The sequence below is a fragment of the Rhincodon typus genome, chromosome 9 (assembly GCF_021869965.1).
Source record: "Rhincodon typus isolate 14 chromosome 9, sRhiTyp1.1, whole genome shotgun sequence".
NCBI lineage: Eukaryota > Metazoa > Chordata > Chondrichthyes > Orectolobiformes > Rhincodontidae > Rhincodon > Rhincodon typus.
In genome coordinates this window covers 34,774,912-34,791,036 of record NC_063340.1, presented here as the reverse complement: position 1 = coordinate 34,791,036, position 16,125 = coordinate 34,774,912, and the positions used below count along the sequence as shown (strand labels likewise).

The following is a 16,125-nucleotide window of genomic DNA, read 5'->3' as shown; positions in this document are numbered from 1 at the left end:
TCCAATTTGGTGAACAGGACAAGGTTAGAGTTGAAGGAGTGGAAAATTTGGAGTGTGGGAGTTATAGAGAACAGCACTGAAGAATTGAAGAATTTGAAACTTGCAGTGTTAAGGGACCAGGAGCAATTTAGTCGAGGACTTGATGCAGGTGACAGAGTTTGTACGAGATAACACAGTGTGGAGCTGGAGGAACACAGCAGGCCAGGCAGGATCAGAGGAGCAGGGAACCTTCTCGAAAAGTCAGCTTCCCTGCTCCTCTGATGCTGCCTGGCCTGCTGTGCTCCACCAGCTCCACACTGTGCTATCTCTGACTCCCCCATCGGCAGTTCTTACTATCTCTGAGAGAGTTTGCATGAGCTAAGGTTTATAGTGGGTGATAGAGTGTAGTCTTGGAGAGCGTCTCGATAGCCAAGACAGAAAATGACCAGCTATGGTTCAAAATTTTTGTAGCAGACATGATGTGATGATGGTGAAAATAAGGCAGGACTTTGTGAGGAAGAGGATATGGGGTCCAAATTTGAAATGTTTGAGTAAATGTAAATATGAATGTTGAAAATACACAGTGAATCAGTGAAGGGGTCGATTCAAACACTTAACCCGGAAGAAAGAAACGGGTTAGGACAGTGGGAGAGAATGAAAAGATCCATTTACTTAATGACCTGCAAATTGCTAAAAACAAGATGATCAACGATCAATGAAACAATGCATAAACAAAAAAAGACAAAAGCACGTGCAAATGGAGTTGGGATAAAGGCACAATAGTAATTCATACAACAAAAAACGTGAGAAAATGGTGGGAAATAGCATCTAGTTCGTTTGATTCAGACAGTTTTCGCAAGATATGATGAAGGACAATTAATCTGAACCTTTGCATCGACGAAGTTGGTCAATTTTGGAAAACTGACTTCCAGCGAGAACTCTGTAGCAGCTCCCAGCCTGTGACGTTCACTGCAAAGAGGGCGTGAGTAGGGGACCATAAACGAATGGGAGCAGCGGATCATAATGATTGACAGTCGGTCCTCACCAATGAACGTATAGGCGTGCGCTCGCGTGTAGGGTTCTCTGTGTCGAGGAGTTTTGGTGAGTGAGAAGTCAGTGCTGTGACTGTCTGACTTTTGCTCTGGGTCATTCGTTCTTGTTGTTGGACAAGGCATGCACTTCATCGTTGTATGAAGGGGGTTGGGAGAAGAAGGACGGGTTTTGGAGTTTTTCTTTCCGGAAAATCGGCCAGTGGCAAGTTTCTTTCAGCAGTTGTGGTAAGTTTGACACCGGACTTGTATCAAAAGCTGCCTTTGTGCTACCCTGGGGTGCCGGTGCAGTCTGATATCGATTTCCCTGTTCCTTTGGGTGCGTTTTCTCAAACTTTTTTGAGAATGTGTTGTGTTTCAGACAGTATGGGAGTTACTGGCTTCAGTTGAGATAATCTAATTAGGAGAGGTCGTGAATAGACCTGAACTCCAGCTGGAGTTGCTTTGTGTTGTGTGTGGGGAGAACTTGAGGTGGTTGTGAGTCACTGTGTACCCCCCGCAGTATTGAGGCGACCACTCAATTAGAAAGTTTGGCGTTTAATGACAAGAACTGCACCAACTCCTGGAGTTTCTGCGGGGATATTTAGAAGCGAAAGTAGTGGAAATCTATGGTGTTACCTGGGGAAGGAGCGATGGCTTTGGTCACTCTGTGGGGGATGGGAGGCATCAAACTTCAGAATTTTCAGATCTGTGATTATGCCTTTGCAAATTGATAGGATGATCTAAAAATGTCTGTTTTTTAAAATCTGATTCTTAATTGAAGATGGTGCTTCAGGGATGGAAATCGGTTTCTATTCGACAGTACAGCTTATTTTTGTAAGATTACTTACGCTACCTTTGTTATGATATTTGGAATGCCCAAATCTATTCTTTTTTGCCAACCTGTCACGCTCTGTTTCTCCACTCCCAAACCACTTTTCCTGTCCGTATTGTGAATATGTGGAACGAAAAAGAATACGTAAAGGAAACTCTCCTGAAAAGGATCTGTTGTGAATATTTTTGGATGGTGCTGGAATGGAGAAAATTGGACAAACTGGGGGCAAAGGCAGTATTGTAATAAGAGTTAACTGCATGGTACGTGCCCAGAGGAAGTTCCTACTCCGGGAATAACGTGGCAGTATAGCAGCACACATTATTCCAATTAGGTCTGTATTATAGCATTGAATAGCGTTGGAAAGATTTAACCAGTAAACAGCTAGGGTATTTTTTTTCAGTGGTAGTCTGAATTTTAAATGTTCTCCGAGTAAATCTTTGGTTTAAAATAAAACAAATGTGCCAAGTAACATTCTGTTTCAGATATATCCTTCCCGATTGTAGCAATTCGCAACAATTATTGTTTTGTTGAAATTTCGGTCTGCGAAGTGCTGACGTTAAAATGGGACATAAAGCTGTTCAAATACATGAACCATTTCAATAATTTTTTTCTTCGAATTTTGTGGCAGTGATCCAAGTGGTACAAGACTTTGTTTTGGAAGACTAGAACCTAAGTTAGTTAACTGATCATTCGCAATAGAAAGTTGCAGACAGAAAGCTCTTCCACTTTTCAGGTAGTTGTGTATGCCATCTACAAGATGCAGTGCGTGACTCACTAAAGCAGCTTGGACAGCACCTCCCAAATCCAAGTCCTCCACCCATTTGAAGGAGGAGGTCAGCAGATGTATGTGAACAACACCACATATAACTCTTCCTCCAATCCACACAACATTGACTTTGAACTGTAACTCCACTCCTTCACTGTCACTGGGTCAAAATCCTGGAACTCCCCTCCTAACACCACTATGGGTGTACCTATATCATGTTAACCACAGTGGTTCAAGAAGGCAGTGTGCCATCCATTCAAGGGCAGTTAGAATGTGTACTGGTCTAGCTGTGACACCCACATCCTGGGAAAGCATTTTAAAAAAATCTTTTCATTATCTGGTACAGTAGTAATATTACAATGAATTTCTGCAGCATTCCTTCCAAGGCTAATCTTTTGGAGATATAATGCCCAGAGTTGTATGTGGTACATCATATGTTCTAACCAGAACACTGTAGCCTAGTGAAAATGATGACCTGGCAAGGATTTCCAGTTGCCAACAGATGATTGCCATGCTGGAAGATGATCAAGATATGTGTTGTGGGGAAAACAGCATCAAGGTTGTTCATGCTTGTCATAAAATACTGTTTAGGTGAAGGTGCTGGATGCTTGTCTGTTCCTGTGGAGCTCTATCCTGCATGAGATTCAAGAAAGAACAAAAGAATTTGAGAAATAGGAGCAGGACATTTGGCTCCTCAGGCTTGCATGTCATTGAATCTTGGCAGATCTGCCCCAGCCCTCGACTCTGGTTTCATGCCAGGTCATCGTAATCCTCAACTCCCTGACATTTCAAAAGTCTATGTACCTCTCTTTAAATACTTTGTAATAGAACCTCCATTGATGTCCGAAATGTTCTATTCCAGACATTCTGTACTTTTTGGGGGAAGAAATCCCTTCATGTCTCAGTTTTTGATGTATTGCATGAGACTAGGCACATAGCTAGAGATTAAGGTTATCCTACTGTGGAAACATCTTCTCAACATCTGTCAAAGCCCCTCAGAATCTTGTATGTTTCATTAAGATCACTCCTCATTTTTCAGATCTCTAATAAATAAAGGCTAAACATTTTCTTGATAAGTCATCATGTTCATACCAAAATTAACCCAGTGAATTTTTTGATCTGCTTCCAATGACAGTACTTAAATATGGGGACCAAAACTGTGTACACAGTACTTCAGGTATGTCCTCACCAATATCCTGTACAGTTATAACATGACTTATTTTTAAACTCCAATCCCCTAGCAAGAAAGGTCAAAATTCCACTTGCCTTCTTAATTAGTTGCTACACCTGCATGAAATACAAAAGGTTAGCATGCATAAAATCACGCAAAGCCCTCTGTTTGAAATGTCTTGTAACTTAATGTAAGGAGATCTGAATTTTAAACTGTAATTGATCTAATCTAATTTAATTTGGATCTTGATTTAGGTAAAGGGGAATGATATACTCTTTGTGCAAGGTATAATATTGCTATTGCTATTGACTTTTCCTGTGAAAAGCAGTTAGGGGCTTTGAATAAAATTGCAGTAGGTTGACCTGCTTTCTGTACTTTGCTACTCTGTGTCCACATTTCTCAGCAGTGGCAGACCAGGTGGCAATGTGCACCTCCTTCAGTGTCTCATTGGAGACTTGGGTGATTGGCCTCTGCACACTTTTGTTTTACCTTCAAGTCAAGAAGCATCTGGCTGCTTGTATTTCCAAACAGCCCCACCTCATGTAGAAACATCTCAATGCAAATGTATGTTCTAGCACCTTTGCAGAGTGAGTCGTAGAGATGTACAGCACAGAAACAGACCCTTTGGACCAGCTCGTCCATGCCGACCAGATATCCTAAATTAATCTAATCCGATTTGCCAGCATTTGGCCCATATCCCTCTAAACCCTTCCTATTCATATACCCATCCAGATGCTTTTTGAATGTTGTAATTGTACCAGCCTCTACCAGTTCCTCTGGCATCTCATTCCATACATGCACCACCCTCTGCGTGAAGAAGTTGTCCCTTAGGTCCCTTTTTAGGTCTTTTCCCCTCTCTCCTTAAACCTATACCCTCTAGTTTTGGACTTGCTTGCCCTGTGAGAAAAGACCTTGACTATTCACCCTATCCATGCTTCTTATGACCTCTATAAGGTCACCCCTCAGCCTCTCCTGGTCCAGGGAAAATAGCCGCAACCTATTTGGCCTCTCCCTATAGCTCAAACACTCCAACCCTGGCGACATCCTTAAATCTTTTCAGAACCCTTTCAAGTTTAACAACATCCTGTGGCCAGGAGACCAGAATTGCACGCAATATTCCAAAAGTGGCCTAACCAGTATAGTCCTGTATAGTTGTAACATGACCTCCCAACTCCTATACTCAATAAAGGCAAGCATTCCAAGTGCCGCCTTCACTACCCTGTCTACCTGCAACTCCACTTTCAAGGAACTATGAACCTGCACTTCCAAGGTCCGTTTGTTCAGCAACTTTCCCCAGGAACTTGCCATTCAGTGTATAGGTCCTGCCATGATTTGCCCAACCAAAATGTAGCACCTTGCATTTATCTAAATTAAACTCCATCTGCCACTTCTTGGCTCATTGGCCCACCTGACCAAGGTCCTGTTGTACACTGAGGTAACCTTCTTTGCTGTCCACTGCACCACCTCCTATATTCACATCCAAATCATTTACAAAAATGACTAAAAGCAGTGGACCCAGCACCATGCCTAGCTACACACAGCTGGTCACAGGCCTTCAGTCTGAAAAGCAAACCTCCACCACCAGCCTCTGTCTCCTGTCTTCTAGCTAATTTTTAATGCAAATGACTAGTTCTCCCTGTATTTCATGGGGTTGAAGATCTAACTCATTACTACCAGTTCACTCTTTACTCCTTCAACACTCCTCTCTGGGGAAGTATTTTTCTTCCATTGAACTCCTTCTAGCTGGCTGTTGGGCTCATACAGTTATGTAAATAAGTTGACGTTGGCTGAGACCTCAAGTCCACTAATGTGATTTTAAACAATGCAAAGGACATGGCGATGCATCCGTCATGCAATTACTGTTTATGTACATCCTTTGATAATGGAGTGGTTACTGTTGGGACCATGTAAGCTACAATAGTTCTGACTATTTGCGTAGAATTAAAATAATTATTAATCTGAAATGAATCAGCAGAATTTTTTTGTTGTTTTCTATATTCCTGATTTGAATGACCTTCCAAAACATCTATCTGATAAAAGCAATATCGTGTACGCTTCATGGATTGCACCCTTAAATATTAAACACATTGAACCTACTTGCTGTTTAGGGCAAATCTGGCAATAGCTTATGTAAGGTTTCTTGCTCGTTTCTCCTCCCATGCTCATGCTACATTAAGTCAGCATAAAGCAGTTGAGCAGGAATGTGCAACCACAATTCCTCTGTTCTACACACACATTTTTAGCTTCAGTGAAATAACAAAACAAAATTCAGTTTTTGAACAGGAGATAATTATTGGTTATTCCATAACTAGGAAATGCATGATGAAAAACACTTCTCTTTTAAAAAAAAAAGACTCAGAGCACAAAGTATAATCACAGACCACAAGAATTGATTTTTGCGGGGTATCAGTAGAGAAAGCTCAGTGTCATTGATTATGCATTGGCTCATTATTTCCTGTTTGCTACAACTATGGAGACAATTGAAAGTTGATAAAATGGTCACACATTGATACGTCTTAACCACTGATTTAAATGAGTTAAAGCATTTAATTGAAATCAATTTTAAATTTGAGTGTGTTAAAAGTTTTGGGATGGTGATTTCTTCCCTGTTATTGGGCCTATTGTCTTGCTCTAATATTGATCCAAAATATAACATAATGTTGAACTGATGGAATGTAACTCTTTATAGACACACTTTGTACTGTTTCAAATATTATAACAAGATAGTTCATTTTCCTTTTTCAAGTGGCAGAATAATTGTGCAATGGCTTTGGATCTTGGCTACTGTCTTAGAGATTGAGTTCCGGCAAGTTGTGGAAATTAATACAGTGAATGTAATAATTTGAGTGTGGGCACCGGGGGGAAAAAAACTCATCAATTATTAGACTGAAATTATTATAATAATCCAGCTGATTGACAATTCAGGGAAGAGACCCTGTCATCCTTAGCCAGTTTGGCCTTGTTATGTCTTCAGTCTTGCATTATGTGACTGACTCAGTGCAAATTTGAAAGGGGAATGGTCAATTAATGTGCCACACTTAGAAAGAACTTGCATTTAGATAATTCATTTAATGACCTTTGTACCAAGATGCACCTCAAACATTCAATTGAGTGATTTCTGTTTTAAGGAAATGTGACAGTCTATTAGTACACAGGGCCCACAAGCAACAGATATAACTGGCCAAGTATCTGCATTCAGTTATCTTGATTTGAGGGATAAATTTTTGTCGAGCATGCAGGGTGATCTTTCTCTTTCTCTCTATTTGTCAAATAATGCTATGAACTCTTTCTCAGTAACCTGAGCAAGAAGACACAGTTTAGTATTTTTTCTGAAATGTAGCACCTCAAAAATTTATAGCATTCGTTGTGTTAAAATCGTGAACATCAGTAATTTAAAAAAGAAATTCTAAACTCCCAGTTTTAGTTGAAATAATTACACAATGAAATTTCAGACATTTAAATGAAAACCTTCACTGAACAAGTATTTAAACAAAGCAAGTAAACATCTAAACATTTGAACATTAAAGCTGAATGTTTCAACAGAATGCACTCCAATCCACTTCCACTCAAGTTCCTTATATTTCATGGGATCTTGAGGGTTTTTTTTCCACTTCTCTTGTGACCAAAATCCACACACACCCTCTCCCTCCTCCACCACCATTCAGTAGCAGCGGTGTGTAATATCTACAAGAGGCATTGCAAAAATTTACCAAAAATCCTCAGACAGCATCTTCCAAACCCATGACTGGTTCCTTCTAGAAGGATAAGGGCAGCAAATACATGGAAACACCACCACCTACAAGTTCTCCAAACCACTCCCAACCCTGACTTGGAAATGTATTGCTGTTCCTTCACTGCCACTGGGTCAAAATCTTGGAATTCTCTCCGTAACAGCATTGTGGGTCAATCTCCAGCAAATAGACTTCAATGGTTCATGAAGGCAGCTAATCACCAGCTTCTCAAGGGCGTGCCCAGGATGGGCAATAAATACTGGCCAGCCAGCGATGCTCGTGTCACACGAGTGGATAAAAAGCGAAAATCTAAAACAAAAACAAAGCGCTGGAGAACACGGCAGGTTTGGCACCACCTGTGGAGAGAGAAACAAAGTTAACGTTTTGGGTCCAGTGAAGAGTTCTGTAGAAGAGTCAGTGGACTCAAATATTTAACTCAGCAGCTCTGGCAGCATCTATGGAGAGAGAAAGAGCAATTTTTTTTTCACGTCCCTAAGAGCTACTTTGAGTGCCCCAGGAATCTCCATTCCTCTATTACACTATCTTTTGTTTTAGTCATGCATTCAAATTCAGTATTCTTGTTTCTGTACTTACTAGTCCATAGCACTGGGTGTAATCTGGAGGTTACTTTTTTTTAGTAGGTTGTGAAAGGATGTAAAAAGTAGCACCCAAAATCTGCCTGCAGGACTTCATCACTTTTTCCCGTTGTACTGTCTGAGTAGAGACTGAGAATCGTTCAAAAAGATATTTGAATGTCTAACAACCAACTTAAAGGAATTGAGTGACAAAATTTCATTTTGTTTACACAACAAACTTAAAAAGCAACAAAGACTGAACATTACTTAGGCAACTGCTCATCAAATGGAAATGGCAGCACAGTGGTTATATCGCTAGTGTCCAAACTAATGCTCCAGAAACATTAATTCAAATTACACGATGGTGGCTGGTGGAATTTGAAGTCTGTAATATTACTACGTCTGCAATAAAAGTGTCTCAGTCAATAATAGCCATGGAAACTCTTTGTTTTTAAAAACAAACGTGGTTTACTAATACCCTTTAGAGAAGGCAATATGTTGTCCTTCCATGGTTTGGTTAACGTGTGACACTGTGTTCACAGCAGGTTACAGTTCAAGGGCAGCTGGGTTTAGGCAACAAATGCTGGCCTGGTCAGCAACACTCACCTCCCATGAAAAATAAAGAAAAAGTATCTAGTTACCTTCCAGCATATTACAATCATTAAATAAACCAACTATAGTCACTCCTAAAGGTTCATATCTCCCTATTTCACTGAGTTCTAACGTTGAGTGATTGTTGATAGATGCCTCCCTCAGGAGGTATGAAGGGAATTCTTCAGAATCTAAGGAATAAGTCAATTCCAGTGATTTCTCCTCCTGGCATTGTCAGGGTAAATCTGGAATCTTTAGAGTACCTTGGAATGTAATGACTGTCAAATGGTCATCTTCCATTCTGCCAACAAAATTTTAAGCTGCAGGATGATTATCTCCAGAGATATGCTATCTACATAGCTTGCAGCCTTGTGTATTCATCAGTAATGCTAGCTGCCAGTCAAGCACCAAACCAATAGTTTTATACTCCTTCAGCTGACATTTGCTTTGTACATGGTTATCCTGGAGAAGCAATGTTCTGGAGTATCCATTGAGTGAATGATGGGACTGGGTGGCCTGCCAAGTTCTTGTTTTATTTGATTACGATGTGAACAGATCTGAAATAAAACTGTAGACTTGAGTCAAAAACATATTCAAAATCGACTAAATTTTAAAACCTGCCAAAATAAACTTATTAGATCACAGTGTAAAATTTTGGTTTAACCCATTATCCAAACTGAAAACAAAAGGACAATAGTTGTTTCTCACTTACTTATGACATTTGTCTTTTTTATTGCCAGTTATGTCACCGCCACTTCTCCATTGTGTGCTTAATTCCCATATTGGCTGAAGTCACCAGAAAGGCCCACCCTCTCAATATCTCTTCTCGCCTGAGGTGCGGTGACCCTCTGATTCACTTTGCCATTAGTCATCTAATATGAGCGCTGTCTTTGGTCTTCTGGGACTGTGGCAACTTTCACTTTGCAGCTTTCACTTTAAGGACTAATCTCTGTCTGGGGCTGTCACTTCTCTCTGCTACCATAGTTTCCCATCAGCTGAAGCTCAGGTCCGTGCTTTCTGTATTGCTTCAAGACTACGCTAGATTTTTGTCAGATCTTAAGTGGACGTGACCCCATGTTCTTGTGAATCTGAAGTAACAATGTCTTCATTGAATGAAGATTGACATCTGATAATTGGATACTTTAAAATAAAGTATTTAAATGAGAGATCTCATTGTTGCTAGCATTTCCTTTTTTGCTTCAATCAATGATATTATTGGAAAGAACAAGGTGATGGCCCTCAGTTTTAGTACTGTGTGTAAGACTGCTGGAAGGAGAGTTGTTTGTAATGTTCAAAGGGAAGTTGGATAAATATTAAGGGGAGAAAGTTAGAGCCAAGGGAAAACAGAGGAGGGTGTAGGACTGATTAGGTAGTTCTTTCAAAGAGTTGGCATAGTCACAATGGGCAGGATGACCTCCTTTGTGCTACAAAATTGTATAAGTGTGTTATTTATTGGTTCCAACTACGTAATTTTACAAACTGCCATGGATATCAGGCGGCATGGTGGCTCAGTGGTCAGCACTGCTGCCTCTCAGCGCCAGTGACCTGGGTTTGATTCTACCCTCGAGCGACTGTCTGTGGAGTTTCCATGTTCTCCCAGTGTCTGTGTGGGTTTCCTCCCACAGTCCAAAGATATGCAGGTTAGGTGGATTGTCCATGCTAAATTGCCCGCAGTGTTCAGGGATGTGTAGCTTAGGCGGGTTATAAGGGGATGGGCCTGGGTGGGATGCTCCAAGGGTCGGTGTGGACTTGTTGGGCTGAAGGGCCTGTTTCCACACTGTAGGGATTCTATGATTCTATGACAATAAAACAAGTGGCTCCTAGTCATACAGAAAAGCATAGGCATTCTCTTACATAAGCATCAAGTCATCGAAAGAAAACCCGTCACTTCTTCAAATTATTGATGTTTTTTTTTCTTCATCTATGCTTTATCAACTACCTTGGTTGGCAGATCCTTGTATTGGGAGGATATTTACTTTCTCGATACCTTGCTTATGTCATTAACTATTATTAAAATTTCTTCTTTAAAAATGCAATATCTTAGGTTGTCAAATTAGGAAATATGTAAAAGCTTCAAAAAATAGGTTCAATAAAAATTTGATTATTTCTCATTGAATTCAGACCTAAAAGGTGATGACAGTATTGATTTAACACAAAATGCAGTCCTTTTTGTTAAATATGCCAAATTGTCTTGAGTTGCTGGCAAGATACCATGTATTTATCTCAAGTACTAAATATTCTATAAATTATTTTTGATCATTTTGAATTGCAATATCCTCAGCTGTTGAGATGCCTATTGCAGTGTCAGAAAGAAGTGGTGGTGCTTTAGAAAAAAAAAACATGTTAAACTGAAATATTTTTAGTGTCATTGAGAATATGGAAAACAATTATCATTTGTGGTAGTGTATTTTCCAGTAACTGAGAAGGGAAGACAGTGGATGATTTTAGTCCACGACAGTCATTCTGTCATTTATGGTTGTAGATGGCTGCTGTACAAATTAACCGAATAATGTATATCACCAAACTTTTATCTTTTTACACGCCATTCTCTTGCATAGTATTCTGCTCTGCTCTGTTCTAACTGTTGTGTGGTTTGGTTCCATAGCTATGACACCAACAGCCCCTTGGTAATTTAGTAAAGCCTCCTTTTTAAATATGTGAATCTTGGCCAAGTGTTTACAGATGCTTTAGTATTACAGCTGAGCTAGATCAGGTCCATACGTGGTATTTAAGTAAACTTTCCAGCACAGGCCACATGATATTTCAGAAACAAATTCAGATTCCAGACAACTCTCCAGGAGATGGGAACAGCCTGGTGAGTGATTTTGGGCTTAAAAAGTGATTGCACTTTTTCAAATTGCGCATGTGGTAGTGTTGGAAAGTCACTTCTCTAGTGGATTTTTTTCACAGTATAACATTTTGTTTCCATTGATTGGATTTCAGCATCGTTAAGTCTGGTCAGACTGAGGAATTTGAAAAGTCTGTGGGAAATCTCAGAATTCATCCATTCCACAAGAGAAGGGGTGGCTTAATCAAAGATAAATGACATTTTATGTTGACTCACTGTGAGATGTGTTGGCAGAAAGGCTATGTGGTGTGGATAACTGATGGACAAGAAATGAATCGTTTTAAAAAGAAATACTAGAACAAACTCTTAAAAAACAGAAAAACCAACAGTTCTACTTTAATTCTAATGAATTTGTATAGTAATCCCATTAACAATTTAACTAGCAGAGCAACAAAATTCTTCCTTTTTAAGTCTGAGCAATATTGTACTCATCCTGCAGTGGTCCCTGAAGACTCTTTTAACCCTGGGCCTTGCATTAAACCAGCAGGGCTTCAGGCAGTAATGCTGCTGTTTGAAATTTTAAAACATCATTACATTCCTGATTGATCCCTAGCATGCTTTAAAAAAAACTCAGTTAACATTGTTGTGCAAGTCAGTATAATAAAGATCAGTCTACACTAAATTGAGTTTCATCTGTATGGATTTTAAATTCTCTGTTACTGGTAGTTGCAGTCTTCAACAACATGATTCAGATCTGAATCATGATAATTAAATGTTGTCAATTTTTGTGTATATTCTAATTAATTTTTATGACCCTAACCTATAAAGATTCTCATGGACAATGAATACAAGACTCTGTCCTTGATCTAGGAGAGTGAACATGCAATGTTGCAGTGTACATCCTGAGTTTTAAAATCTCCACCTGTAAATAAATTTTAAATTTGATTTGAACTATTCAGAATTTGAAATAAAAATTGAGTTGCACAAAATATGTAGTATTTTGTTAATTTCTCTTAAATTCAGATTCCCAGTTTTAAATGTCTTGAGCAAAATTTAGATCCCAATATTGCTCAGAATTGATTCTTGTCAGAGGGTTGTGTAATCCTGCTTGGGGAGATTGAGTGAAGAGATCAGGAAGATGTAGCTAACCAGCACAGAGTCAATTCACAGAAATGTCAATTGGTTTACTTTTTGGGTTGCAAAAAGTGCAGAATGTTAATAGTCTCTTCAATTGATCAGCCTGTCTATATATTGTCAGAGGATGGAGGTTACATATACTCACTTTTAACTGTGATATATTCTAGAGTGTTTGCATTAATAAGGATAATGACCATCCTTGATCACTTCTAAAATTAGTGGCATTATCTTCAGTCAAATTTAATATTTCACCCTGGTTACCAATGCAAATCCAAGCATTTCCAGACAATAAACTGGATGGATGAGATTGTTAATCCATCCTTTGTTTTCAACAATTTAATTATTTAAATTATCATTTCTTCCTTTTATTTAATGCATCATTTCTTTTTAGGAACTCATCACTGCTGAATTTTCATCCCTGTATTTGTATTCTCCCATCATGCTAGTTGTGTGTACACAGCTTTCTCAAAACGGTAGTGTAATGAAATCTCGAGATTATTAAAACCATGGTTGACATGTGCTTTATTAACTGCTCTCTCTACCTGTCTGACCACATATACTCCCCAAGTCCCTCTGCTTCTGTACCCCTTTTAGAATTGAGCCCCTACTTTATATTTTCTTTCAATGTCTTCCTACTAAAATGCATCACTTCACACTTGCCTGTATTGAAACCCATCTGCACCTATCCACCCACTTCAACTTGCCTGGAATTAATTTTGGAGGCTTTGCTTACAATTGATCAATTGGAACAATCTTCAAAAAAAAGTTTAGTAAATTTTCTAAGCAGCAGTTTAGATACAACACACTATCCTATTTAATAAATATGTAACGTGTGAATCCTTAACAATTGTTCAACAGGCATTGTGACCTCCGTAATGATTCTTGTGATTCTTCCCTTTTGTTTTAATATGCTAGAAATTTGGAAAGTTAGTTAGTGGTGTAATAGTTAAATAAAATCTCATGCTACACAGTAAGTGCTTGAAAAATTTAGTTTTAGAGGGATAATAACTTGTATGATATGTCCTTTTCGGAGTTCTACACTGTCCTCCTTACAGTTTACAGTTGTCCAAGTGGCCCCTGAATACCAAGATCTTGATCATTAAAATATATCTGGGAAAGTGAGGATCCCTTCAACAAACCTCTGGGAACTTCACTACAAATCTTCCTCCAGCCTGAAAAACATCCATTGACCACTACTTTCTATTTCCTATCACTCAGCCAATTTTGTATCCACATCAGTACAGATACTTTTTTATTTCATGAACTATTTATTAAGTGAACTTAAGTGTCACCTGTGATCGCTAATTCTCAAATACATTCCAAAGATCTCCCAGTTGCATAAATCTGTTCTGATCTCAGTTAACTCTAAGTACTGCATATGAGAAATGGTCTGTATTAATCACATTTTTTCTTGGGACAAGAGTGAGTACTCTGATTACAATATACCATCAAAATGTTTTTGCATGACATGGCTTGTTTTCACACATCTGCATAAAGGCAGAAATCCATGTTGAGGCATTACATGGTCCTGCTTCTGAGGTCTTCACGTGTAATTCAGCCTATAATAAAGTTTAATTGTGGTTGATCAGAAATTGTTCTGATTTTGATATTTCCCACACAGGATCATTGTACCTATCCTCAATGGCTCTAGCAACAGTAGGAGCTATTGACACATTTGCAGTCATACATAGACAGTGCAGAAGAATTCAGGACATAGAATGGCATCATCAGGCCAAGGTGAAACAGCAGACTCCAAAGGAAGAAGCTGCAGCAGGAGCTCCCCTCACAATGTAGAGGATGTTAAGGGGGCCAGAAATTACTGTCCTTGCTCTCATTTTTTTGCTACCATTGCTGCTTTTCCCCGATGTGCTGGGTGCAAGAGACTGTGCACATGTTGTGTTGAAGGCTGTGTTGATTAATTAAGTGGAATGCTTTACTGTCAGTCACTGTCTAACCTTTCTGTTATCATAGCCAGCGTTCCCTCTAAGTTTTTTTTTTTCACTTTTCTGCATGGGCCTCCGAGATCTGTACACAGCAATGACTTCTGGAACCACAGGACATTGCTGTGATCCATGTCGGCATGCCAGTTGCGTGCACAGACATTCAGCTTAAAGTGCTAATCATAGCAACTGCATCTTGGAGGTCAATGCCATTATCCTTGAAGCTGCCATGATGCTTATTTCCTTGATCACTCAAGTTCTTGCCTTATTTCAAGAAGACTGTAGCCATGGCTTGTGGGAGCTGAGGGCTACTCTTTCCAGCCATGGTTGACTCCTTTTTTTAAATAGAACCTGCCAGGTGCAGATACAGTGAAGCCCATTCTTCCGCCAGGGTATCATGGAGCAGATGATGGAATCTCATCTTGAGCAGCTAATGATCTGAATTTGCCTTGCGGTACACTCCAGAGAGAGTGTGCTGCATAATCTTGAAATGCTGTGCTCTGCACAACTGGAACAGGCAAGATAGGATGTTTTGGTTACCGAAGTGCTGGGAGAGCAGCAGCAGTCTTAAAATGATGTAAAGTAGGTGAAGTTTCATTTTCATTTCTTGATAGTGATGCAGTATTGAGTGCAACAAGCAAGACTTTGAAGTGGGTATTAGTTAAGTTCTGAGTTGGATGAAGACATCATTCAATCAATGTTTTGTTTTTGTTTTACCGACATTGAGAGAGAGGCTGTTATCATTGCACTACGACACCAAGTCCTCTCCTTCCTGTGTTCTGACTGATCATTGTTTGATATCAATTCTACCACGGTGGTGTTGTCAGCAAACTTGTAGATGGTGTTCATTCACAATTTGGCTGCACAGTTGTGGGTGTACAGGGAATACAGTAGGGGGCTGAGAACTCGTCTTGGGGGTCTCTAGTTTTGAGGGTTATCGTGGAAGAGGTACAGTTGTCTATCTTTTTGCGATCTGTGGGTCAGGAAGCTGAGGATCCAGTTGCAGAGGGTGAATCAGAGACCTAGGTCTCGAGTTTTGAGATTAGTCTGAAGAGCGTTATGGTGTTGAAGGTGGAGCTATAATTAATTAGTAGGAGCCTGATGTATGTGTCCTTATTATCCAGTTGTTGCAGGGATAAGTGGAGGGCTCGGCGTCCGCTTTGGACCTGTTTTGTTAGTAGGCAAATCGTAGGGGATCAAGGCGGGCGAGGAGACTGGAGTAAATGTTGGCCATGACCAGTCTGTTGAAGCAGTTCATGATTATGGAGTCCACAGCCACTGGGCAGTAGTCATTAAGGCAAGTTGCAAGTGCTTTCTTCGATACTGGGATGATGGTAGTCTTCTTGAAGCAGGTGCGGGCCTCAGCTTGTAGGAAGGAGAGGTTGAAGATGTCGATGAATACCTTTGCAAGTTGGTCTTCACAGAATCTAAGTGCATGGTTGGGGCCATCTGGGTCCATCACTTTCCCTGAGTTGACTCTCGGGAAGACCGATCTGACATCTGCAGCGGTGACGGAGGGAAAAGGTGCATCTGGGGCTGTCGGGGCAGGTGACACTGCACCACTGGCATTCTGCTCAAACCGAG

The 16,125-nt window shown here is 39.9% G+C and overlaps 1 protein-coding gene across 1 annotated transcript in view; it reads left to right on the top strand.

The window, feature by feature from the left end:
• The first annotated feature begins 997 nt into the window (after positions 1-997).
• tiam2a (TIAM Rac1 associated GEF 2a) overlaps positions 998-16,125 on the top strand; it is a 358,836-nt gene continuing 343,708 nt past the window's right edge. Inside the window, exon 1 of the mRNA XM_048601453.1 lies at positions 998-1,256. Coding sequence (XP_048457410.1) covers positions 1,170-1,256 — 87 coding nt within the window. The 5' untranslated portion in view covers positions 998-1,169. The remainder of the gene's footprint in view (positions 1,257-16,125) is intronic.